Here is a 25,983-nt window from a genome sequence, read left to right as displayed (position 1 = left end):
TGTCTGCTTTAAGTCTGAAAAGTGACTTCAGAATGCTGGTGTTGTTGAGACCATTTCCAGCACTGGGAAACCTTTTAAAGTTTTCACTGCTTTTATTAAATACTGCCAAAAAAGTATCTGAGTTATATAGCCTCTGATGGAAAGAAAGAAGCCTCATCTGAGAAATCAGGAGGGCTGTTCTGCTTGTCGAGATGGTTGTAAGGTCCCTCCAAAGTGATTATTTGAAAATGTTGTTTGATACCCTTATATGGAAATGCTCTTTGTACATGTTTGGTAGTGCTTTCTTTGTGCTGGTTCCTATTAAGAAGCTCCCAGTCTGCCTGTTCCTCGCAGTTTACTTCTTGCATCCTGACAGGAACAAAGGAAATGACCCATTTTCCTTCCCCTCTCTTTCTCTCACCGGAATACTGTTCTTAGCAGGGGACGGTGGGATGGCACGTTCCAGCTACAACTGAACTTGGTCGTACTTTGCTCCTTTAGATTGCCAACATGATGTTGTTCAGGATAGGAATAAACATGTTGAGATCTGAAATGAAACTTTATTATGTTATCCATTGTTCAAAACCAGATTTGGACATTCCTATGCTGTAGCGCAGTGTCCCTTTTTTTCTGCTAGGCCTGCTAAATAGGGCCCAGCATTATTTACAAATAAAGTTTCACTGCTTTTTGCAAGTTGTTGTGAATGTATCTTGTCTATTCCTTTCTCCTTGAACTGTTTTGTATGTGCTGATTTGCTAATCTCATACTGATTGAAAGAGTACTTTGAAAATGTAAAGAAAACAGAACAGATACAGTTCTTGCTCTCGTTTGCCTTAGTTGTGGGGTTTTTTTATACATTTTGTTCTGGACAGTTGATAAGAAATTAGATGTTACAATTTCCAGGTGTGGGACTACCCAGACTGTTGTTAGAGACTCAACTTCACGTTGTTTTGATGTTTGAGTCAGCTGTGTGCAGGCAGAGCTGGTGGGTTTCTGCAGTCACTGATGTGCAGTGTGGACTGGTCCAGCGCCAAGCTCTCACTTGTGAGCAGTGCTGAGAGTGCTGCGGTTGTTTGGTGCTGTAAGAAGATTTAATGTATGGCATTTTGTTAATTCTGAGGTTTTGATTTGTACTGTATGGTAGAGCTTCGGGAAGACAGCATGTGGTCATCCAGGGAAGTTGTTTGGTGGAATGATTTTCGAGGAAACCTCATGAGGGCAGTACTAGGAATTGCAAAATGTCACGGCTGAGCAACTGAGCTCCCAAATGAACCTTGGCGCCTTAAGCATTGTAGCACAGCAGGTGTTTCTGTGGGGTTTTTTGTTGTTGTTGAGGTAACTTTTAGCTAGCACATTTCTATTCTAACAGAAGACATTGGGAAGTGACTAACTGGAAGTGTGAGCTGCAGTCATGATGTGATCAGAGCAGCTGGGCTGCTGCTTTGGCTACAGCAACTTTTCGGTCAGAGTAAGGCACGAGGTTTGCCTTATAGGAAACAGGTTTTGTAAGCTGTATTTGTGGAACAGATGATTTTATGAAAAAATGTTCTTTTATGAGATGACAGACTAATTTTGAAGCCGAATGTGTCATAATCAGTTGACAACAATTTTGCCTCTTCTGCTTTTTAATCAAGTAACTTTAGTAATGCCACAATGGATGTGACTATACTGTCAGTTTAAGGTAGAAGTGGTTAGAGAATTTGCCATATGTATTGAAACCTGAATCGTTCCCCCCCTCTCCTTTGTCTATGGACAGCTGGCCTGGGTGGCTTCTCCCCTGGCATTACTGTGAGAAATGGGTCAGGTATGTCTACATTAGCACTCCGTAAATATGAGCTTTTCTAAACTCTTGAACTAGGTTACTAATTTTATTGACAAGGTGACAACAGAGGTTTCCAAACCTAGAAACAAGATGTGGACAGAGCCACAAGTTACTTCTGTCAGTGGGTTTGTGACTGTCTTTAAGGATCTGTGACAATAGTTAGCTGGAGGCTGGAATGAGCCTTTGAATACTGGTCAAAGAAAAATAAGCACTGTGTTTTCAAAACCATTCTTAAGGGATGCTTTCCAGAATGTTTTGAGGAATACACAATTAGAGGATGACAGAAGATGATTAGAATCAGGACCTCCCTATTTTCCAGGCAATGGATGCATTGGGCTTTCATTAGTAAGCAAATGAGCTGGGTATGGGGGAAAAGTAGTTGGAGGAGGAAAAAAACAACTTTCCTTGCTCATAGGGTAGCTGATACCTGCACAGCTGCCAGGATTTTAAGTGCCTGCTGCAGGGCAAATGAAATACCATGGGAGCTGAAGACCTGTTTACTTAAAACTCCAAGTGGCAATTATGCTAACTTCGATGTTTCCTTCAGTCCATAGTTTAGTGTGTCTCTGCCAGGATTTGACTGTCAAACTGCCAGTGTTAGAAACTGGACTGTATCCTGCTAAAACGACTCCTGCTACCCAACAGGAAAGTCTGAACACACAGGTGCCTGCATAGGTCACTTCCCTGCTTTTCCAGGCCAAGAGCAGCATTGTCAACAAACCAAGCTGTGAAGTGCTCCTGCCACTTCTGTGTTTCCTGTCCCTACTCTGGGGCTGCTCTAAATGAAAGGGCCTTGCTATTGCCCTGATAACTAATCTATAGCACAGCTAACATCCTTGAGTAAAGAGATAAGGGCTTGCCAAAGTCCAGCTGTTCAGGGTGTCTGAAACTAAAGAACAAGTCTTTTTTGATAGTCCTTCACACCGGGGTGAATTTTTGTGTCCAGCATGGGTTAGCCAAGTGTAGTGTCCTATTCAGCAATAGCACTTTGAAGTCACTGAAAATAATGTTATGTTCTGACCCTCACCTGAGAATCATGTAGGTGTCCTGTTCTCATGAGAATTTTTGGATGTGGTAATAATTCTCAAATGTAATGTTTGGACAACATTTGCATTACATTCGCCTATCTGTGAACCATCCTTCTATGAAGACAGGATGGGTGAAAGTTTGTTGTGATACTAAATTTTAATATTTTGCATTTTAAATGAATATTTCTGTTTTGAAAATTTTAAGTATTTAAATTAAATACTCCTGTGATTTATTTCAGAAGCAAGACATTTTGATTAATGGCTTGTTTGTTCTGGTAATCCTTAAGTATGTGACATTTCATTCTACTAGAATAGAATGTGATTATTACATGCAATTGATCAGTTCAAAATTAAAAGTAATGTAATCTTCAAGTCAGCTAACATGCACTATGACTTTTTTTTTCCAGCGTCTGAAACCTGAAGTGAAGAAACATGTCTCAGTCAGGTGAAAAAGTAAAGGTAAAGAGATGGCTGCATAGCCAAAATTTTGTCTAGAATCTGTTCAACTTCTGAAATACTTGTGGTTTTACTGAAGTGCTAAAAATGTGAATAAAAGATACCTTATTTCTTCAGATGTGTTTCTTAAAAGGAACTGCTTAGCAGAGACAGAGATTGCACGTGATCCTAGTGATAGGCTTTCTGGTGTTCACCAGACATTCAGTCTCTGCTTACAAAGTTAAAATGGTACTTTCACCTAAGGAAATTTCATATGACAAGCCTTCATTTCTAATGTTTTTGCCCACGTGGATAGGCTTTAAAAGGATTGTTAGCCAGTAAATAATTACCTTTTAAGTGATTTCCCTTGTATCCCCCCACACCACTGGAAGTGTATGGCATTGTAAAAAATCTGTTCTCATCATAAACTCATCTGTGAAGAAAACATCTGGTTCCAGGTAGCCCATAGGTCCCTAAGTCAGGTGGCTGCAGTTCTTCTTTAGGCTCCTATTAGGTTTTCAGTCAATGGATAACAGATGGTGAAGCAGACTGCCCTGTTTATAGCCCAAATCTCTTTGATAAGTTTTTCAGGCGTGTTTCTTTTTCCTGCTTTTGTGTTAGAAGTTAAAGATTGTGAAGATAGGTGAACAGCTTAACAAGCAAAAGATACATCTCTGTGTGATTATATCTCAGTAATTCCCCCCTTAGTACAATGTTCTTGTTTTTTACCTGTAAGCATATACATTATTTTTATAGAAGATAGTAGCAGCAGACACCAAATTTGAACAGATTTTTTTTATTTTTAGCTGTAGTTATTTCTTAAGATTAATAATAGTGTGTTCTTGCAAGCTTGCAGATTTTTATTTTTATTTTATCCAAGGGAAGACTTTTGTTTGTATAGCCCAAGGTACTTATCTGATTTCTATTTGTATCTGCCCGCTTGGTAAATGAGCCTTTTCAAGGTCTGCCTCGCTATTGCAGCAAGAATTGTTTCATTCTCTATTCTTCCTTGTGCTTTATAAACCCCTGCACTTTATTGTGTAGAATCAAGTAAACTCTTTTCCAGCTTTTTAGGGGGAAAGGGATCTCATTTATATTCAACCTTTGTTTTCTTGTCAGTTTTCCGACTCGGCAGGCTATGTGGGATTTGCTAATCTGCCCAACCAGGTTCACAGGAAATCTGTGAAGAAGGGCTTTGAATTCACACTGATGGTGGTTGGTAAGTGACTTCTTTAAGTATTTTTGGCGTTATACAACAACAACAACATCATTTCTTTTAGGTAGACATATACATCTTCCTACTTAGCATTTGGCTGTTACACAGAAGAAGAAGCTTTGAACCTCTATACACTTTCTAATTAAATCTGTTACTATTTTGTCATGTTTAGTAGGAGGGAGTATTTATAATGATTAAAGATGATGCCTTGGAGCCAACAGGACATTTTTGTATTCCTGATTCATCGTCAGATGATAGGGATAGTTGTTCAATCTTTCTTTGAGTCTTGTTTCCCCATTGAAAGCCTGAATGCTCATGGTGAGTATCTTGCTGTTGAAATGGTGATGCTGCTCTTGTGTTTTCTGCTGTTCTGTACTGACTCACTCTGGTGTCAGAGATAAACCTGTAATATGCCTGTTCTATCAATGAGCACCTCTCAGTCTCTTTGATGGAGAGTCCTTTAGGCACAAAGCTCTTCCCAGTGACATGTTGAATTATGATTCCATTAAATCAGTTTAATGGTGTACATGTGCAAAGGGAGTCCACAGAACCGTCACTCTTTTGTAGCACCTAGTGAAAAATGAAAATGTGCTCTGTAGTACCATTTGGGATTACTTGGTGACAGTATTCAGCAGTGTTTGTGAGATAAATAGGTAATTCATGATAATTGTGGAGTTCTTGTGTCATGTAGTTTGTGATGAGAAATGCAGATAACTTTTTCATCTCTAAGATCGGGTTAGTAGAATCTAAAATAATATGGCTAGTTGGTCTAAATGCTGACTCCTTTGATTCCTTGAGTTAGGAAACAAGTGATTTTTTGAAACTCAGATTTAGTAGTTAAATTTACACGTTTCACTTTATTACTCAGATGTAGGACAAAATTTGTATCATTTGAAGTTACAGAATTATGAAACTTCTCAGGTGAATTTTGAATAATTTGCTTTATGGTTTTCAGTTTCATAGAACATATATGGGCTTAACTGTAAGGGTGCAAAACTTGACTGTTAGTTTGGGATTGCTTTACTCATTTTTCTTCCCAGCAGTGTTCCAGGTTCAATTTCTAGCTTAGGAAAACCTTCAAGCTCTCAGAAATTTTCTGCAGGAGAGTTACAGCTCCTGATTTTGTAAGTTTAAATGAAAAAAGCTGTGATTTCCCTGCAAGTAACTGAACTATCTCTAGATCTATAGTCCAAGTGCTGTATGACCTTTCAGCTTTTATTGTGACATCTGTTACAGTAAACTTAAAATTTTCATGTAACTGTTATGAAAACACTGGAGGCTTGTTTTTCCGGTGTTTTCAAAGCGCTTAGCTGAACCTTTGATGTTTTTATATCAAAAGCTAGGGTGGATCCTGATGAACAAATTATTTTTCCTATAATGTGGGCTTGGAGAAAGACAAGGTGCTTTAAAAATCTTGGAGTAAAAAGTGTATATGCTTAATAACCTGAATTATTTTGTTTGTAGGTGAGTCTGGCTTAGGAAAATCCACTTTAATTAACAGTCTGTTCCTGACTGATCTTTATCCAGAACGTTATATTCCTGGAGCTGCAGGTAAATGTGGTTTTGCAGTTCCTCCAGCACACTCCACCCTATAAAAGTTCATGTTCTTTTCACTTAATATTGCTTCATTCTTCACCTATTACACCACTTCGTCATGCTGTATTTAAATTTTCTAAATTACGTTTTGCTGAGTTGTCATTTTCCTATTTAGATTTCCTTTCAAAGACTCAGCTTTTGTTTCTTTATCAGTTGTTATTAAAAAAAACACCTCCCAAACCTTTTAGGTATCAAATACCTAAATGTGGTTTTGCTCTAATCCCCATTTCTTCTTACTGCTTTTTGTCTCTAGTGCCTTAAATCATGGTTAGAGGTGTAAATAACCTTTTTACAAAGAATCTATTGTGCTTTTGAGTATTATGATTTTATTTTTGCATATAGTCATAATAAGCCCACGTTTTTGTTCATTGTTTCTTGTTTACTTACAAAAACATGGTGTTAAATTTTGCCTACTACTTTGTGTATTTTGATAAAATATTTTATGTCATGCAGGTTACAACACACTTGTGTTTGCAGTTTCTCCTCTCTTGCTCTCTCCTGTGGGGGTCTCTGCAGCAATTGATAGGCAAATAACAATCCAAATGTTCCTTTATTTTAGAGAAAATAGAGAGAACAGTTCAAATTGAAGCTTCTACAGTAGAGATAGAGGAGCGAGGGGTGAAGCTGCGTTTAACTGTAGTTGACACACCAGGATATGGAGATGCCATTAACAGCCAGGACTGGTATGTGTGTAAATACTGCTTTGTTAATAAAGTGTGTGCCGTACACAAACACTACTTTAGTGTGTCTGTTACTTTCTACAACTTCCACTTTCAATTTTCTAACCACTTCTGATGTTCTTAAAAGTTTTGTAGGCTGTGTCTATGATTCTGCCTCAAAATTAACAGCCTCTCCTTCAAAAAGTTTCTCTGAGCACTGCAGTCAGCTTTTTGTCTCTATGGCCATTCCAATAGGACAAAATTATGGTGGGGAAACTTTCTGTCTTTTACTTTCTGTGTCTCTGGCCCATCCAGTTTTCATGTTTTTAAGACAGTTCTTTTCATTCCCTGTCTTCTATATGTATTACTAGCAATTTAGGTAGAACTGGTGTTTTTTTATGGTGAAGTTAGCACTTGGCTCTCTCTGGCCTAAATATCACTGAGAGTCTTTAATGGATGAAGTAATTGTCAGCAAATACACTGGAAAACACACATAATTGCTTTAGCATAATGATTGTGAAGAGAGAAGTTTATAAAGTAGCTAGATAGGAACTGGGCAATTAGTAACAAAGCTAGAATTAATAAGTTCATAAATGTAGTTTCCAAATAATTACACTCAGGCAATTCTCATGAACTGTGGAAAGCTGGTAACTTTTTTCAAATAAAGATGAGCTATCCTTACTGGGATGCTTCTAGTTGCAGTGGAGTAAAACTTCGAATTTTGACACGATTGTTTTTTAAGAAGCGCTAACAATATTTATTTTACTTAGTTATTAATTTTGTTGACGCTTTATTTGTGGTGGTGGTGGTGGTAATCCCAAGGCAAACAAGGGTCACTGTGCAGAGAAATGGAACATAAAGCTAATACAGGTTTATTTGAGTCCTTCAGTATAAGTTAAAGACAAGAAAAGAGATAAGTAACAGGTAAAATAAACATATATATTGCTAATAGAATGTTTTTCATTCTTGCATTGACAGAATGATGTATCTGCAGTGTTCTTATTATCAGACAGGGTTTTTCTCTTCTTTCTATGGTGTAGATGTAGGAACACAGCAAAAGTGAAGGCAGTGAAGTTCTGTAATGTACTAAATGAAAGTCTGAAAGTGAAGCTTTAGTGAGGTTTTTATTTTCCTCCCACTTTTCCTACTTTAGTAAGTTGAAAAAAACTGAACTTTTGGAATAAAACAAAGGCATCTTTCTGGGCTGCATCATGATCTTGCCTATTTTGTGCACTGTTGACTAGAGCTTCCTTCCGCTGGAGCTGAGAGCTCTGCAGCCTGTGCATTGTGTTATAGAGAGCTCTTCCTGTTGATTGTGTTCTAGTGCCCTTTGTTTATTCTGCTCAGATGTTTCTTGGAGACCTCCATGTTCAGATTTTCCCCATTCTTTTTGGAGGTTTTCTGAGTAGAATCATTCCGTGGTGATTCAGACCTGAGTAGAACAATTTATACGTAATTTTCTGTGACAAATCTGAAACATCAAATACGCTACAGGAACAAACAGCACTTACATCCTACAAAATAAAAAGATGCAGTTAATGGTATCACTTTAGTCTGCTTATGTCACATGAAAAACCTTTCAGCCCAGGCAAGTGTCATTTTGACAAAGTCTGTTAATCTTTACAGGATGTCTCCAGGACTTGGATGGACAGACTCTTTGTTCTGAACTGTAGTGAAGACTAACCCAGTGCAACCACCTTCCTTCCTTGGTAGTTCAGAGGAAGGAGCAAGTTCATGTTCTTGAACTTATCTTTGTGTTCAGGAGCATTTACTGCAGTTGTGGTTCACTGGTAGATAGTGCTGATCATGATCCACGGTTTATAAAGCCCTTTTTTTTTTTGGGAAGGCTACAATTTGTGCAGACTATTTGTTTTTCAGGGTGATGAATTTTACTAAGGCTATTTTTGAACACAGGTAAACCAAACTGGCATGGTGTCTCTAGGAGGCAACAATCACTGGGACTGTTTCAAATATCTTTCTCCTGAGTGGGTTCCCTAATGGCTTTTAGTCTCTGTCTGGGCATTGATGAAAGGGCTAAATTTTAGAGTTTGACTTTCGTGGATGGGAGCTCAGGTAAATTTTTATGTATTTTGTGTCACAGAAGAAGGACTGATAAGGATTTTGTGCTACCAGGAGTGTGTCCAGGAGGTCTACTGGATTGGGAAATGATTTGTTATAGATTTAGTACAATGCAGAGTAATTCTCGTTTTCTGGATGCTGTTGTACTTAAAACAGTATGTAAGGAGAGGTGGAGGTGAACCACAGTTAACTATAGTGATAATTTTTTAGATTCTGAAGCTTTAGTGCTGGCTGGATTTCTGTATTTTACAATCAGACCCACACCTAGGGTTGCTCATGGCATCAGTTTAGGGGTGTGTTCAGAGAACAGCAAAATTCCTTATGGTGGGAGGTTTGACATCTTTTCCATGCGTAAGTACATTGAGATCATGAGAGAAACATGTCCTTAAAATAACATCTTTCATGAGAAGAGAGAGGATATAATCGGGGAGGAAAAAAATTGCTTGATGCTCAGATTTGCTTTGATACTTGGCCTCAAAAAAGTGGTTGACAAAAGCAGACTACAGGTGAACTTGTTCGATATTACCGATCACACGCTTTATTTCATCTTGCTTGTGGTGTCGCAGGTCATTCTTTGATAGCTGCTCTCTGCTCTCTGGCTGCTGCTAAATTATTTATTTTTTTCTTTCTTTCTCTATTTTTTTTTTTTTAACAGACTAAGGTTATATTTTGTGGGTTTTGGCAGCTTGATAATATTGTTCATTTTCCCCCAGTGGGCTTAAATGCAGTATTTATGCTGTTTGCTGTTACAATACAGGATGTGCTATCTCCTAAGTAATGACAGCACTGTGGTATAAGCCAGGTGTTTCCCGGAAGTCAGGAGGTACAGGACACTTAACACCATATTTGTAGGGAAAATTACAGCTGTTAGAGCTAGAAAACTGCACGTAAACTGATTATATTTCCAGAGAAATGTGTGATAGCTCTTTCCCATTGTTAGTGTTTGGTTTCTGTCCTAATATTTTTATGTCTTCAGTCTCATTACCTTTTACCAGCTAAGAGATCAGCAGTTGAAGATCAGCAGGAACAGAAACCATATTGATGTGTTTCAGCACATTTAGGTATTAAGATGCTGGTTCCTAATGAGTAGAAGTAAGGTCAAAACCCAATAAATTCCATCTTTTGCTGTGTTGTGTTCTGTAGTATGACTTAGAACAGCTGAATCTTGCAAAGATGTAAGCATGTGTATATATATTCTACTGTGGATTTATTCCTGCAATTCAATCCAAAAGCTTACCTAGCTTTGGAGAATCAAATTCCCTCCAGGATCTCTTCCATCATTCTTGTTACTTTCTTTTATTATCTTCTTTGCAGCCATGCAGCCCTGGGTCAAACCTTGCTGCCTGTTGCAGTATTTGCCAGCATTCTGTGTTCATTTTCCAAATTTTCTTTTCTGTTACCTGCTCTGTTTCCTCCTTAAATGTATCTCATCAAATTTGTGCTTTCTCAGCAACAGAAATATGTATGTTCCTATTTCTCAAGTTAAGCTTTCTGCTTAGTTGTTTCTCAAGTAGTTTAAGACATGTTCATGATACACAGTCATCTACCTAATCTTATCTACGTCAGCTGTTCATTTCCCTTCCCCTGCAGTACCTAATATAAAGTGTTCTTTTATATTAATGGTATTTGCAGGTGTCTGCATGCTCTGGAACAGCTTAAAATGATCTTCTTAGTTATGCATTGTGTTTTCTTTTCTCTCTCTAATCACTGCTCTCTGTGTCTGATTAATCTATGTGATCAGATTTTGTGCTCATTTACTTCTTTGTAGGGAATATTTTACATTACCTTGAGCTAAGTAGGAATTATTTTCTTCGCCAACAGAAAAGAATTCTGTAAGGTAACAAAAATAGCTTAATAAATCATGTGATGCTTGAGTGCATGACTTGCAAATGTATTTGTATTTAATTCAAACAGACTAGAATACCAGAATTTTCAGAGGTAACTATAGAAACTTGGCTCTAGGTTCAGGGTTGTAAATCAAGAGGATATCTAGGATATGTCATTTGTCAACTAGTTTAAAAACATCTTCAGCCCCTACCCCCAGAAAAAAAGGCAGAAAAATCCTCAATCTTCTATTCCTGTGTTGTCTCAGCCTAGAGTCGTTTTTTCTGAGCTTGCACTTGAACTTTTTATTCAGTGAACAGAATAACACTTGAAATTGGCTCTAGGCATAAGTTGACACTTAGTGGTTGTTATGAAAACACCCTTTTGCATTATCAAAATATTTTTCCTCAGTACTAGATAAAATGCTAGGAAGTTGAATTTTTTGTAACAGTAATGTTTTTAATAAAAGTGTGTTTGTCCTGTTCTTATCTTTTCGTGATTCTTTCCTTATTACTTAAAGCTGATGTGAGATGCCTCTCTTTCTCCCCCCTCCCATACCGCAGCTTCAAAACAATTATCCACTACATTGACAACCAGTTTGAGCGATACCTACATGATGAGAGTGGTCTGAACAGGCGCCACATCATAGACAACAGAGTCCACTGCTGCTTTTACTTCATCTCTCCTTTTGGGCATGGGTAAGCAAAAACTTGAGCTGCTTTATTTTAGGGTGTTGTACCTTGTCTGTTCATTACTTGAACGGGTAACTTAGCAGTAATATTAATTGAGTTACTTCCCAACCTGTCAGCTCGTGCAATTAAAGCAGTCTTTTGGGGATTAATGCTCTCCTTTACCTTGTCCCCTTTTTGGCATTTAATATTGTTTTGAGGTAGTCAATACTGCATTGTTTATCACCCAGAAACATAAGTGTTTTTAATATCCAATTAATTGTATAGTGACAATTTTAATTACAACTTAAACTTTACACAACCAAGTTAATAAGCAAGGGCATTAAGCTGACTTAATTTATTATGAAAATATTGTTTATGTGGACACTTGAAATAAATAATTTTTAATACATTTGGTCTGTTAAAAAACAAACAACACAAGACCCCATGCCTATTTTAAATCTTTTTTTTTCTTTTTCCTGCTTGTTGGCAGACTGAAGCCATTAGATGTAGAGTTCATGAAGGCTCTTCATGGAAAAGTGAACATTGTCCCTGTGATTGCCAAGGCTGACACCCTGACGCTGAAGGAGAGGGAGAGGCTGAAGAGAAGAGTAGGTCTAACACTTGGTCATGAGAACAGAGCAACCCATACAATATCAAAGCCAAATATAAGTAATTTCAAACTGAAGAGGGGTGAATGATATTGGCCAAGGACCTAATCTTCGGGAAGTGTGAGGTGGGAAATCTTCACTGAAGTCTGATGTGCTCTACCAGTTCCACTTGCTAAGATGTGTCTGTTAACTGGCTTCATGTATCTTAGCAAGCAGTGCACCCAGTAGGGCAGGTTTTGAGCAACACGGTCTGTAACAAGGGTTCAGGCAATCCTGAAAGAAGAAGTGGAGATGTTTCAGACTGGCTCTCATAGAGCAGTGACCTGAGTGCCCATTAGTGCTGGGAGTGCATTAGGTGTGTTCTGAGGGCATATCTGCAGTTTCATCCAAAAGGTGCTTGGGTTGTGCACTCTGCTGCATCGTTTGTAGCAAAATGTGGTTGGAAACTTATTAAATAAGTGCACCCATGATACAAACTAAAACACTAGTACAGAGACAGGACAGTTGGGTTAATATATGAGCAGGATGCTTTTGTAGCTCCGTTGTTATGGATAAATGCATGTCATTGTGTGAACATTTTTCCTCCTGGGTTATCTGTTCATCTGAAACACCAGGACATACTCAGGGTTGGAGTGGAGACTGTCTGTCTTTCCAGACAGTGGTACTAAAATCTTTCTTTTGCTTTGGAAGGTTTCCTCAGCATCTTGAAATTTTGTTTTTTGACAAACCTTTCCAAGACAGCCCAGCTTTTGGCAAATATGACATTGTAGTGAATTAAATGGAATAACGTCAATATTTGTGGTTATACAAGTCTTTAACCTTAAATTGAATTTCCGTTTTATCGCATCATCTGGGCAATGAATGTAAATATTTAATCTGTTCTGGTTTATCTTCTTTGACTGAGAATGGCTTCATGCACCTTCTTAAAGGAATGGGTAGGTGGCGTGATTGTATTGTGTATGCTTAGAGGTGACCCAGTAAAATTTATTGAGATCACAAGCTTTGTCAGGTTCAATTGACTCAAAACAAGTACAATAATTTGTAAAGTCTTAAGGGGTTTGAACCCTACAAAGCCTGTGAATTTTTACAAATTTAATGACTTGAGTAATGTAGAGATAATTAGTACTTCTAAAATACAGTCTGTATTTTACACCAGAGTAAACCTTTTCATGGTAAGGTATCTTTTATATTACGTTTTCATACAGGGCATGACAGTTGTTTTAATTGTGATCCTGTGACTTCCTGTAAGCCTTTAGGATGGTTATTGGATCTTTATTCCAAGGGTGTTTGTGTTGGGAGTATTTTTCAATTTTCTTGAAGAGGGACTACAGTTTTATTTAACTGGGAAAATAGTATAGATAAAATGATGCTGGCAGAGCAGCACATTAGCTGAACTGCACCTAAATGCAGAGGATTTGTTTGGGGCTCTTTTGTGTGAACCAGTGCCACAGTGACAGGTGTGGCCATGGTTTGTGTGGGCATGTGAAGAACTACAGTTCGACAGAGTGAGGTACTGCTGGCATTGCTGCTGTGTTTTATAAAGCTCAGTGATGTAAGAAAACTTGCCCAAGAAATGGAATGAATCCTTTGTAGCTGAGGAGGTTGAAAGTGGGGACAGTGACTGTATGAACCTTGTCTGCAATGCAGACAAACATCCACTGAAGAGGGGAAGAGATATTTATACAGAAATGAGCAGCTTTATGGTGAACCAGGTGAAAGGAGGAAAGAAATAAAAAAAAAGTTCGTTCATTGAGACAAGAAGGGCGTTTAGATCTTGCTGGAAGAAATTCTGTCCAGGCTCTTGAGCTTTTAATTTTGTTCCTCCACAAATACTGTAAGGTAATGACAGGTGCACTGCATGCAAATTGAAAGAACTCATAGGGAAATAATAAAGCAAAAATGTGGCTGATGGTGCAGGTTTTATTGCTATTCCTTTTCTGTTACTGTACTGACTTGGTGAAAGATTTATATCTCACATTGTTTGTGGAGCTGCTACTTTTTATAAAATCCCCTGTATTTACCCTTTCAGCAGTGTACTTCAGGCTCAGTATTCATAGTTGCTTACTTTTTGGTTCAGCATTTGGGAGAAGAATGATGTTGAAAGAATCGAAGGAGGCATTTAAGTGGTACATTAATTATTTAAAAATATAATTCACTGGGAATTTAACAAACTTTTAACTAACTAATATTTAAAACAGTCTTGACATATGGACACCACATTTATACACTGGCTAAGTACAATAAGATAAAAGGCATCTGTAGTCCGAGGGAGTGGTTAGGAAGCAGGTAAACAAGTTTGCATTATTTTTATACTGCAGGCAAAGGTCAGTCTGCAAACTGAGTTTATATTAAGTGAAATGTATAATGTGCTTCCAAAGCTTTGAAAATCAAAGCTACTGTATATTGTTTTAACTCAAAGCATCTTGGCCAACAGAGTCTCTAATCAAGAGTAGGAATCAAAGTCCTGCTTTGCTGACGCAGCTTGAAGTCCTACTTTTTTTAGATGTTTCTGCCATTTGGCCGTCAATCTGAAGTAAAATGTTTTTGTTTTGCCGCTATGGACTAAGCAGCAAGATTAGCTTGTGGTGCTTGCAAAGGAAACCCAGCTTGGAGTAATTCCTGTTTGGGCTTTCTGGAATTCAAAGTTATTTTTTAAAACTCTTGAGTGGGAAGAAATGCAAGACATTTTCACAAGCTGTGCCATGCAAGGCTGCTAAGGAAACATGCTCAAAGGAATGACTTCATGAGAGGGGAGCTAGTATTTTGACTTTTTTTTTAATTTCCCATGGGAAGGCTAATCTTTAGGAACACAGAATCCTCTGAGGCCAATAAAATTCAGATTTGAAGAAGCAAAATGCTGTTTCATTGTTAGGAGCATAAAATACAGTTTGTTTTTATTGCAATTCTTTTTCCTTTCAGGAAAGCACTAGGTTTAACAGCTGTAATATATTATTCTAGCACCCCTTGCTGTCGGCTTTCCCGTTATTGTTCCACTTGCATTTTATCTTGAAAATCTCAGCCAGGTTAAATGTGCTTTCTTGTTTTATGCAACTACTTAAAGGCATCGAACTGCAGCGCTGCCCCACCCATCCCAGCTGTGCATCCTTTACTGTCACTTGGTGACAGTTCAGGTCTCTTCCATTTTGCAAAACAGTAACAACATGCGTTGATTTAAATGTCATTGTGTGAATGTATTAAATGCTTATTGGCAACGCTTATTCGCAAATTTCTTTTCTCTTTATGAAGTATTGCTCTCTGTGTAGGTGGGAGCTCGCAGTACTTTTATTCAGTGTGTGAGTGCGGGGGATGTTTATATACCTGGCAGGAAAACATTGTCAGGGGAACAGCTGTGGCTCATACATGGTTCTTTCCTCTGCTTATGGTCTGGAGAATTGTTTTCTTTTAAACACCTGTTTAATAACCAAGTTCTGGTTGGACAATTTTCATTTATACTGTAGCTGTTGGTTGCCATGATGACAGAGGATCGAGGAAGCCAACAATACTCATGGAAGGCTCATTAAGACCTCTCTTTTTGAAGTCTATTTGTTTTTGTGCTACCAAGTTAATCTCCAGTTGTATACGTAGTAATGCCATCACAAGTCCTTACACAGGCTCTTCTGAATATTTTTACAATTACTTCAAAACCCTCTGTGAATTTGCCCAAGCTTTGTCTATGCTGAGAGTTCATTCAGCAGCGCAGCTGCTTGGTTCAGGTGCTGTTTGTAGGGTTACAGTTGCTGCTCTAGGAAGTTTGCACAGTTTCTCTTTTCTGCTGAAGCATCCGAGATCCCTTTGGAGAGAGTCATTGTGGAATCTCAGCATTCTTCATGCTGTTTTTATACCACCACACTTCCTTTACTGAAAGTAACTCTTGTCAGTGCATTTGATGCTGTGACAAGAGCTGACTTAAGTATATTCAATAGTATGGCAGCAGAAACATTCTCTTTGGTTTTGAAAAAAGGGTTGACTTGTGCCACCTTTGGAAACTGCCAAAGGCCTGGAGTTATGCTGGCTGCTCACCCCTGCAGTGATTTCATTAGGAAAAGAATGTGACCAGGAATACAGATACTGTATTTTTTATGTTAACCTCAGACATTAATGACAAAGAAAACTGTTCAAGAACAGGGTGTTTTTCTTAGCGGATTTTTAAGGACTTTCTGCAGTTTAAGTGGATAATAAGCTTTTATCTTTTTTGATTCAAGAGGCAATAGGCACTGTCTTCTAAATTTTTGAACATATCAAATGCACAGAAATGTAGTTTGACATGGGGTGAATGGTTTTGATGCTGTAACTAATGAATTCCTTCTTGTTACTTTTACTCTTTTTTTCATATTAACCTCACTTTGCTTCTGTATTTGCCTTGTAAATCTTCTGGCACTTTTTAATGATTTACTTGCTGTGTTTTCTAAAAATACATTTATCTTTTGTGCCTTTTAAAAAAATCTTCAAGCCTATGTTATTTTGCAGTTTGGACACTGAGTCAAGTGAATATTGGTGACAGACTAGTAAATCAATTTTATGTATTTTTAACTGAATACCTCTTCAATGAAATAAGAGTATTACTGCTTCTTTTTTGCAAACTTACAGGTTCTGGATGAGATTTCTGAACATGGCATTAGGATTTATCAGCTCCCTGATGCAGATTCTGATGAAGATGAGGAGTTTAAAGAACAAACTAGAGTTTTAAAGGCAAGTTTCACTCCTAGTTTATCATTTTGCTGCTGTAGTTCTTCACTCTACAATATGCCGAAGGGTACTTTATTACTTTTACAATGTATTGAAAATTTCAGTTTCCTTCGTACGTTGACTCTGCATTATAATCCTTTTTAGTCCAGTCTCTGCTTCATCAGAATTCCAAGTGTAGTGTGTCACGACTTTCTCTTCTTTTCTCTTTTATGTGTAAACAACTGTTAAACATGAACTACTATTTGCAGTCTGTTTTTTGACTCAAACATTGTAACATGCAAGCAAGGAGAGAGATTGTGTGTGTTATGGTTGCAGTACTAATTAACAACTTGCCTCTTGTTAAAGCAGATAATCAAGTAATTTCCTCTTTGTGCTTGCAAAGGTGTTTGAAGAATGTGTCTGAAATTCTCTTTCTAAGTACTTCACTCTGTATCTGAAGTATGTTTCTGTTGGCTGTTCTCCATGCATGATGTTATGTCAGATGACATATTATGCCCAAACTGTACTTGAACAACAGTCAAGTGTTCCTACAATGAAACGTCATTTCCTTCTGTGCCTCTGTTCATACAAACTGATACTAACAAAGCTACAGGTGCTCATAAGGAGAGGTTGCATTGTCTAGAATGGGATTTGTTGGTTTTCTGATGTGAAAGGATTTTAGTAGAGTGTTTGTCAACATTTCTTTTCCCCCCCTCCTGCCTGTTACTTGAATCTTTGTCCTTTCTTTAAAAGAAAGACAAAGCAAAATACAAAAACTAACCAGCCAAAAATCAAAACAGTAACTTGTTTTTTCTGTCTCAACTAGGCTAGCATTCCCTTCGCTGTTATTGGATCCAATCAACTTATTGAGGTGAAGGGGAAAAAAATCAGAGGCCGCCTGTATCCCTGGGGAGTTGTTGAAGTTGAAAATCCAGAGCACAATGATTTCCTCAAGCTGCGCACAATGCTGGTGTGAGTAATGGTAAAATGATCCCATCTCCTGTGGTGACGTAACTGCCACAATGACTAAAGACCTATAGCAGTGTTAATTCCTTAATTTAAAACTAGCCCTGATGGCAGAGTGACATTTTAGTCCCCTGCAGCTTGTTTTCCTGCTGTATCCTCTGATCTCTGAATTCAGAATATTTTCTATATTTTATGTTGCCAGATACGTGTGATGGTTTTATGTCTTAAGTGAACTGATTTGATGGCTTTACATACCAACTGAAGTTTTGTTATGGCGCAGCTGGTGGGGCAGAGAGGCTTTTAAAATACTCTTCAAAGTGAAGGGTATTCTAAAAGCAAAGGGCAATTTTCTTGGCAGTATGGGAAATCCTTTGTTAAATATGATACCCCACCCCGTTATGATTTTAGCCGATACGGATATTCTGCCTGCGTAAATGGTTTTAAGTGATTTTTAAAAAACGATGGTTTGCTATTGTTGGAAATTAATTCCGTTGTGTCATTCCAAATTCAGTTTGCACCGGGCAGGGATTGCCCTCTGCTGGGCATTGGGAGCAAGTGGGTTTTCCTTTTTTATTTTTTTTGGCAATTGGAAATAGTTAAGCAGTGTCAGCTGTTGTGCGAGCTAAGCAGCTCCACCTAGTTCCCAGTTACAAATTATATTTGACAGCACTTAAGAGTAATAAAATACTTTAGGAATTAAAGTATCTTTCTCAATAACTGTCTTTGGAAGATTCTTAACACTGCAAAAACTGGTATGAACAACTTGTCTGGAGTAATTAATGATCAAGAGGAGGACAGCATATTTTGGGTCTTTGAATAGTATTGATGGGGGCACTTAGGAATGAGTTAAAGATCAATGAACTTGAAAGCAGAGTTCTGGTTGGCTTTCTGACTGCCTTGGTCTGTAAGGATTTACTTTTCTGGTAAATAGATCCATTAGATAAAACAGAAACAGAAGATAAAAGGGTGTTTTTCTTTGCTTTGCTGAGAATGACAGAGTGTTTAATAGCCCTTTGCATGTTCTAGAACGCACATGCAGGACCTGCAGGAGGTGACCCAAGACTTGCACTACGAGAACTTCCGTTCCGAGAGGCTAAAACGCACTGGCAAGTAAGTGTGTGCTGCCCCTGGGCTCTGCTGCTCCTCATTCCCCACTGGCATGGGACTTGCTCTTCCTCCTAACTAATCCCACCTGTAAACAATTATTTCTGATGAGATTTCAATCTATGGAATTCTGAAATTTGTATGAAATGCTGTACTTGAAGAGGACTAATATATAGCGAAGTGCTGTGCTTATAAACAGCTGTGTGTTCTGTATCCATTTCCTTTTCTCTGTGCTTTTAATTGGAATCTGCAGAAAGAAGATGCCTGCGAACAAAATAGGTTTTACACAATGATGTCTGCTTGGAGAAAATGAACACTAGTGGGCACATTTAAACAGCCCCCAGTCTATCTGCTTAGGGAGGTGTTTCTTCTCTTGCTCCTTCATATATAGCTAAAGAGAGAAGTTTAGACCAAACAATCTTCTCTGATAATTTATGTGTTTTTAGGGAGTTTATTATCTCTTTTTTAATTCTTGGCAAGGTTGTCCTTGGCAACTTAATGCAAAAAATCCACATCTACCTTTGCTGCATCTTTTTGGATAGCAACTTGCTCTTGTCCACACTCCACTTGTTCTTTAAGTATTCAGCAAATCATTTTGATGTTAAAGAAGGAAGGAAATAGGAAATAGCCTACACAGCTTTTTAGCGGTTGATTTTTGTACCGTGAATAGATAGTGGAGGAAATCTCTTCATTAAAGATCCATATAGCAGTAAAGAAATCAAAGTTTAAGAAATGGACAGTGAATAGCAGGAGTCTGTGAGGTAAAGATGGCCTTTTACAAAAGGGAAGTATGATTTTAAAAATGTCCTAATTTCCCCTGTGTGGAAGCATGTAGACTTTGTTAATGTTACATTAATTAAAATACAAGTCTTGAATCTGTTCTTGGAGATTTTTACTTCTATATTTTATACTATCAATGCCTTCTTTTCTTCAATAGGCCTGTTGAAGAGGAAGTGGTAGACAAGGATAGAATCCTCCAGCAGAAAGAGGCTGAGGTAAGAGGGACTTTCTAAAACTTGTTCTTTAATATAAATGATAATGTTCCATTTTCAGTTTTCTGACTTGTTCTTTAATATAAGGTGATATGTTCCAATTTCAGTTTTCTGCATCAGCTACTGCCTATGGCAGGTGGGATTGGAGTTGTGCAAAATGACAGACCTAACCTGAGCATACAAGTTGCCCTTAGTGTTTTGTTTATAGTCACTTGCACTGTGGATGGGAAGTAGTGTGTGCACTCTTGTTTGTGGGCAGAATGTTTATCACTTCCCGTTTGGGTGCTAATTTTCCATAAGGATATTTGCTGTTTTAAGTATTGAAATCAATTTATGTTTGTCAGCTACATATGCTGCCTTAAGCATACAGTGGTGGGATAGACTGACAGTCTAATGTCATTTCAGATGTGCTTGTGCTTACTGCAAGCATGTTACCAGTAAATTTATTTTTATCTCTTGTGGTTATGGAGTAGAAATAGGCTTTTGAGTCTTAAAAATCCCATAATATAGGTAATACATATGTTTTTTCATCTTAACCTTGACTTAAATCATAGTATTTTTGTTGCACCTGTCAATTTATGGATTTGGTGTTTTCAAACTCTGATTTCTCACTCTGTTTCCAAGTTATTGCTAGGCCTTTTAACTTGGTATTTTTATGTTCAAGTTGTAAAGACTCAGAAATTTTTAGCCTGGTATTTAAATTCTAGCAGTATGCTGCCAGTGCTTTTACTACTTGCAGTGGGAAAACTGAAGACTTGCTGCCAATTGTAAGATAGTGGGGCTTTTTCTCTTTATCCTTCTTTTATCCAGTTCAGCTTGGATCCATGTCCATAACTGCAGGAAAGCATGATTGGAAGGATCATTGCACATGTGCAGTGATTTGGAATAAGAAATCCAAAACTACAAGCAGTTTTGTGTGTTTCTGAGGTGGAAGATTGACTCCCATACATGGAAATTTTTGAAATTTATGTTGGTCTGTGCATTTCCTTTTTCCCTTATAGCATCCATATTTAAAAATAGCTCACCCTGGTTAGATATTGGCTAACCCTGGCATGTTGATATAAATAGCAAAAAATTTTCCGAAGAGGAAATGCAGAAGCAGCTGATTATCACCATAATTAGTAGTTAATAATATGAATTACTGGAGATTGAGTGAGCTGCATATTTATCACTATATAACTTCATTTCAGCAGCATAAGCACACTTGATGGCTGTGCACATACAAGAGTGGAGCTTCTGCAAGTTCTGTACACAAATTAGCTGCCTTCCATTTACTGGGGCACGTGCAAAGGAGCAGTAGCCCATCAGCTGATAGCCAGCAGTACTGGACACTTGGAAAATGTCAAGAGCATTTTTTGAAAATGGTTTTTGTTTTTCTTTTTTTTCCTTAATGCTTCCAAGCAGACAAGTAGACTTAAATTCTCTAAGTCATAACTGTTTCTCCTGTTATTTGAACTATGTAAATTGTACCTGCCTAGTAGTTAAGTAGAATCTTGGGTACCCTTGTAGAACTACTTGTTTTAAGACTTATGTCTGAAAAAAGTCTCCTATAAATATTTTCCCTGGAAATTGTTGATATGACAGGCACATTACATATATATATATATATATATATATATAAAATGTCTATTTATGCATTGACACAGAGTGGTCAAAATAGACCAGTATATAAATATGTAATGTGCCTTTTATATAACATGGCTAAAGGAATGAAATTTTGAATTTCTCAGGGGACAGTCTTTGAAAGTTTCCTCTGGGGCTAATCATCTCTGAATAATTGCTGCTGAAGTTGAAGGGGATTAGGTTAGAACTTGAAAAAACAAATACATTTTTAACTTCTGCCTTCTATTGTTCCAAAGAGATCAAGAGGCTTTGCTGAATCTTCTGTAGATAAGCTGGTATGAAGTCCCTTCATCTCCAAATCATCCCTAAGGTTCAGACTGGGAAAAATCTGTGGAGGAAAGAGGCACAGAGGAAATGGGCTTGCATTCCATGGCCTTCACAGAGAAAACAAATATCCATTTCCCCTCCTGTTCTGCATTCCCATCAGTAACGGTGCTTGATGTTCTATTTACAGTTTTGTGAGGTTTATATAACCTTGGAAGGAATGAATGCTTGAACTAGTGCCAGGATCATCTTTATCAAGGCATCACTTTTGCTAAATGGTCTTTTATTATGCCAAAGGATGTGGTCCCCACTTCAGCCAATTTGGAATTGCTAATCTGTCATTTTGGATTTACTGCTTAGTCTGGTTGTGCTTTTGCTCATTTGCAAGTGATGACCTGTTTCTAAGAGCTGGAAAATGAAAATAGGCATAAAGATATTCTTGTTCCTTTCTGTAAATATGATGCAGAACAGATTATTTTGATGTTGTAGTGTAAGTGGACACAAACTTAGTTTGTAGTTTTGTGCCATATTTCTCCTACTCTGAAAATGTCTTGTTAATAAAAACCTTTCAAAGTTTTGAGAGGTAGTACTTTCAGAAAAATGTTAGGGCTGTGATTACATGAAAACAGCAAGGAATAAATTCCTCTGGTTTTTCTAGTGAGCTACCCTGAGACTTCGGGCGAAACCCGCCACGCCGCTGTTTTCAGTGGAGTTGGTCAGCAATGGGCTGTATATAGTAGAATGAAACAATGTTGAAATTGTTTTCTCTCTGTCCTTCCATTTTCTGAACGTGTGTAACCCTTTGGCAGATGCGATAAAGAGCCCTGGGTTAGTGTGGGAGTCAGGAGGGGGGAGCAGAAGTGTGGGGGCTGCCAGGCTGGGGGCCTGCGGTGGCCCCATGGGGAGTGAGGACGTGACCAATGTGTGCAGGTAATGCCTGCTGCTGCTGGGGTTTGGGAAAGCATTGTTTTGAAAGGTAAGGGGAAAACTTTTATGGGAAGAGACAGCATGACTGCTGATGAAGACCTGCAGACCTGAGGGAAATAAAAACAGGTCTGCAGTTTAATTTGTTTTGTGGGATGTTACTGCCCAGTGCAGGGGGCAGAATGCTTCAGCCTTGCCCTGTGAAGTGTGCAGTCTTACTCCTGGAGACTTCCGAAGAAGAAAACCATTAATAACCACTTAGCACTGGGAATCCCTGAGGAATTATAATGTAAAAACTTTTTTTCTTTTTTTGAGTAATTGCTTTTTTTTTTGTCCTTTTGAGCTGTTTTTGAACCAACAGTGCATACTGCTCATGTACTCTAATGGCTGTGGTCAGAGTGACTTCTGCTCTTTGTCAACATGTCCGATGGAAGACATTTGTCTCAATGGTAGCTCCATTTCCAATTTATCAGGAGTATTTTTCTTGTCTTCAGTTAACAAAATTATTTTGTTCTTTTGTATTGGAGGTATTTTTAATCAAAAGAACTCTTATGGGAACATTCACTAGAAAAAAATCCACTGTCTCCAGTTTTCCATCTTGCCCTGTTCTTGCAGCCTCTTCACTTACACCTTTCTTATGTAAAGGCATGGGCAGAAATAATCAGACTTGGCAGAGGGGAAACATACCAGTGAGAAGTAAATGCTGTTTGTTTCTTAATATTTCTCCTCCTATGATACCTGCATGCTGGTCACTGGGAAGCCATCCGCGTTGTTTAAACAGGAATAGTATTTGTTGGTATTGCGATGAAATCCTGTAGGTACAGCAGAGCTGTGTGTCTGTGGTTTCTGTTAAGGGCATGGAAGCTATGAACAAGATGTATGGTTCACTTTTAGCTCTGTAACCTTAGCTCTCGTTTTAAATGTTTGTTTCCTTTCTGTTTTGCTGCAGTAGTTACATGATAGTTTGAACTAAATCGTAGACCTGACGTAAGTAAACTAAGGGGCATTTATACCAAGGTTACGTTTATTCTTTTGCCTTTTGTTATCTGAGAATTCACAGGAATTATTTGTTTTAACAGATTTCCAAACATTGTTTGCTAGCTTCCTTTTCATTATGTGCATTTGGCCCTATGCTGTCATGTTGTAGCATCTGTCCTTTAGGGGATGAACACAAATATATCGATGCTGCTCTTGCAAGTGAGAGGACTTGCTGCTGAGCAAGATCAAAGTCATTTTCTGCCCTTGATGCTTGCAGTCCCCAACAGCTAAGGGAACGCAGATGTTGACGTGACATCAATTTCAGTCTTTGGTGTGATTTTTTAATTACATTTGCCTTTATTAAGAGCAGAGGTTTTTTTCTGTCTATTCAGTAGATCCAGTAAGGTGAACACAAGCTGGTTTTGGTTTGTATTGTAATGTGGAAGAACAGCTCTTGTGTCCTGTCCTCTACTCGAAGAGGAATTGTTGAAGAGACTGGCATGGTTACCACTTGAGCACAATACAGCTTGATTCTCTTTTTTTCATTTTACAGCAATGTGCCTAGTTTTTTTCACGGACCTCTTGCCTGCAAGTTTTTCTGCTGAATTATTCTAAAATAGCTTCAGAAACTTGCTATTACTTACTTAATGGAAAAGAATGAGACTTCACCAGTAGGTCTCAAAAACACCACATGAGAATGGAAAAGGAAAATCTTTTACAATCTTAACATTAGAGCAGAGTAGGTATCCTGGGATTTTTGTGCTACCTTATATTTGTGTCATATGCAGCATCTGATTTATTTTTTGCTATGGCCATATTTTTATCAGTTAAGAAAATGCAATTCTCAATGCTATATTTAAGTCTTAAAATATGATGTTGGCTATTAGCAGAATTCTGCATTTGAGCAATCACTGTAATACATGTGCAGCAGCATTTCCCCCTGTGATTACTGAATGGTTTCTATTTTGGGAATGTTTCATGGCTCAGCTTGGAGTGCTCTTGGGAAAGCTCAAGTAGGAGAGCTTCCAAAAAGCTAGTTTTATTCTGATGGTAAATCTGCAGAGAGGCAATTCAAAGGACCAGGTGTCTTACATTTTACAAGTTGATCTTTGAAGCTTACTTTTTTCTTGTATCATGAAGTCAATGCAACACTCATTTTGGGAACTTTCTGCTTTTTTTTTCCTCCTTCCTGCAATGTTATGCCATCTTCTTGATCAGAAGCTTTTTGTTTTAAGTATTTAGCAGAAAGATGTCGATGGATTTATAATAATCCTCACAGACTTAGCTGTATCTCATGCTGTTCCTGCGTGACTCTCCTTTTGTTGGAGGGCATCTCTGCAGCAGCCACAGCAACTTGAATTAGCCTCTCCTGAACCCTGTGCTGCTGCAGCAGGAGGATAAGTACATAAGCCAGCTAGTTTTGGGCAAGCTCTGTTACTGCTGGCTGTGCTGCAATCTTTTTTACTCTTTAGTTAATCTTCAGTATTTTACTCTTTCCTAAATGTGTATCTGAGAGCAGGCAAGGAAAAGTGATACAGGCACCTGCAGTTAATTTTTTTTTGTTCTGTGATGTTTCTTTCTTTCCATTTGGTGGTGTGGTTTTTTTTGTTTTGTTTTTTTTTAACAGAACAACAGCTCAACACCACATGCATTTACTCAAGCATTTGTCTCGGGTTCTTTTGTATTGAACCTGGTGGAGTAGCGACTATCAGAATAGTTAATGTGGCTGACTGGATGAAAATACAGTATAATTGTTTAGACATAGTGCTTTTTCAGTTTGTTTCCCCCCTGAAAATAAATGAAAGGAGTTTTCTACATAATTTAAAAAAAAAGAGAACTTGCTATACAAGCCTCAGGTTTTTACATGATCTCTGGTTTGAGATGGACTCAAAGGTTATACAATGTGCATGGAAATAGCAGAGTATTTCCTTTCCACCTTGTAAAATGGGGCACTTGTAGTTCTGTATGTGGAGCTTCCCCACCTGCATTTGGAAGGAAGTACCCAGTCATTTGTAAAGCAAATTAGAGGTATTTGCATGTATACTTTGAAAATCTATATTAGTGTTCTTTCCTCTTTCTTAGAACATTTGTTCCAATTAATTTTTTTTTTTTGAAAAAACAACGAGCAACAAAGCATTATATATAACTGGCCTTTTATGAGATGGAAACTAACTTTTAAGTGTTAAAAGAAAATGCCTTAAGAAAACAGTTATTTCCAGGAAAAGTCATTGTTTAGATGTAAAAAGTATTGGTGCTTAGTATGTTTAGTCTGGCTTTCCAAATTTTATAAACATCTATTTCTCTTTTGAAATAGTTTTTAAATCTTGTCTTCATGTTTGGCTGTTAGTGCTTCTAAAAGTGTGCAGAGTTCCCTGATAGTCACAGGATGAGTGCTCCTACATGATACTGTGCTTTGAGCACCTGTATCAGAACAAAGCTGCTTTAGCTCACTCAGGTATAGCTCTGTGCATGCTTTCCTTATTATGGATTAAATGCTGATTCACAAGTCTGCAAATGTAGCTGGCTTCAAAAGATTTGGATTCTGTTGCT

At 37.9% G+C, this 25,983-nt stretch overlaps 1 protein-coding gene across 2 annotated transcripts in view; it reads left to right on the top strand.

Annotated features, from left to right (window-relative positions):
• The window catches only part of SEPTIN2 (septin 2), a 35,390-nt gene that overhangs the window by 1,711 nt on the left and 7,696 nt on the right, over positions 1-25,983 (top strand). For both annotated transcript variants that reach the window (XM_039561079.1, XM_039561080.1), the window contains exons 2-11: positions 3,237-3,288; positions 4,384-4,483; positions 5,945-6,031; positions 6,636-6,759; positions 11,202-11,336; positions 11,800-11,917; positions 16,505-16,606; positions 17,409-17,554; positions 18,575-18,658; positions 19,590-19,647. In XM_039561079.1, the coding sequence (XP_039417013.1) occupies positions 3,262-3,288; positions 4,384-4,483; positions 5,945-6,031; positions 6,636-6,759; positions 11,202-11,336; positions 11,800-11,917; positions 16,505-16,606; positions 17,409-17,554; positions 18,575-18,658; positions 19,590-19,647 (981 nt within the window). In that variant the 5' untranslated portion in view covers positions 3,237-3,261. The remainder of the gene's footprint in view (positions 1-3,236; positions 3,289-4,383; positions 4,484-5,944; positions 6,032-6,635; positions 6,760-11,201; positions 11,337-11,799; positions 11,918-16,504; positions 16,607-17,408; positions 17,555-18,574; positions 18,659-19,589; positions 19,648-25,983) is intronic.

This window comes from Corvus cornix, chromosome 15, assembly GCF_000738735.6.
Source record: "Corvus cornix cornix isolate S_Up_H32 chromosome 15, ASM73873v5, whole genome shotgun sequence".
In the NCBI taxonomy this organism is placed as follows: Eukaryota; Metazoa; Chordata; class Aves; order Passeriformes; family Corvidae; genus Corvus; species Corvus cornix.
The sequence above is the reverse complement of the archived record's forward strand: the minus strand, read 5'-3'. Positions and strand labels throughout refer to the sequence as shown.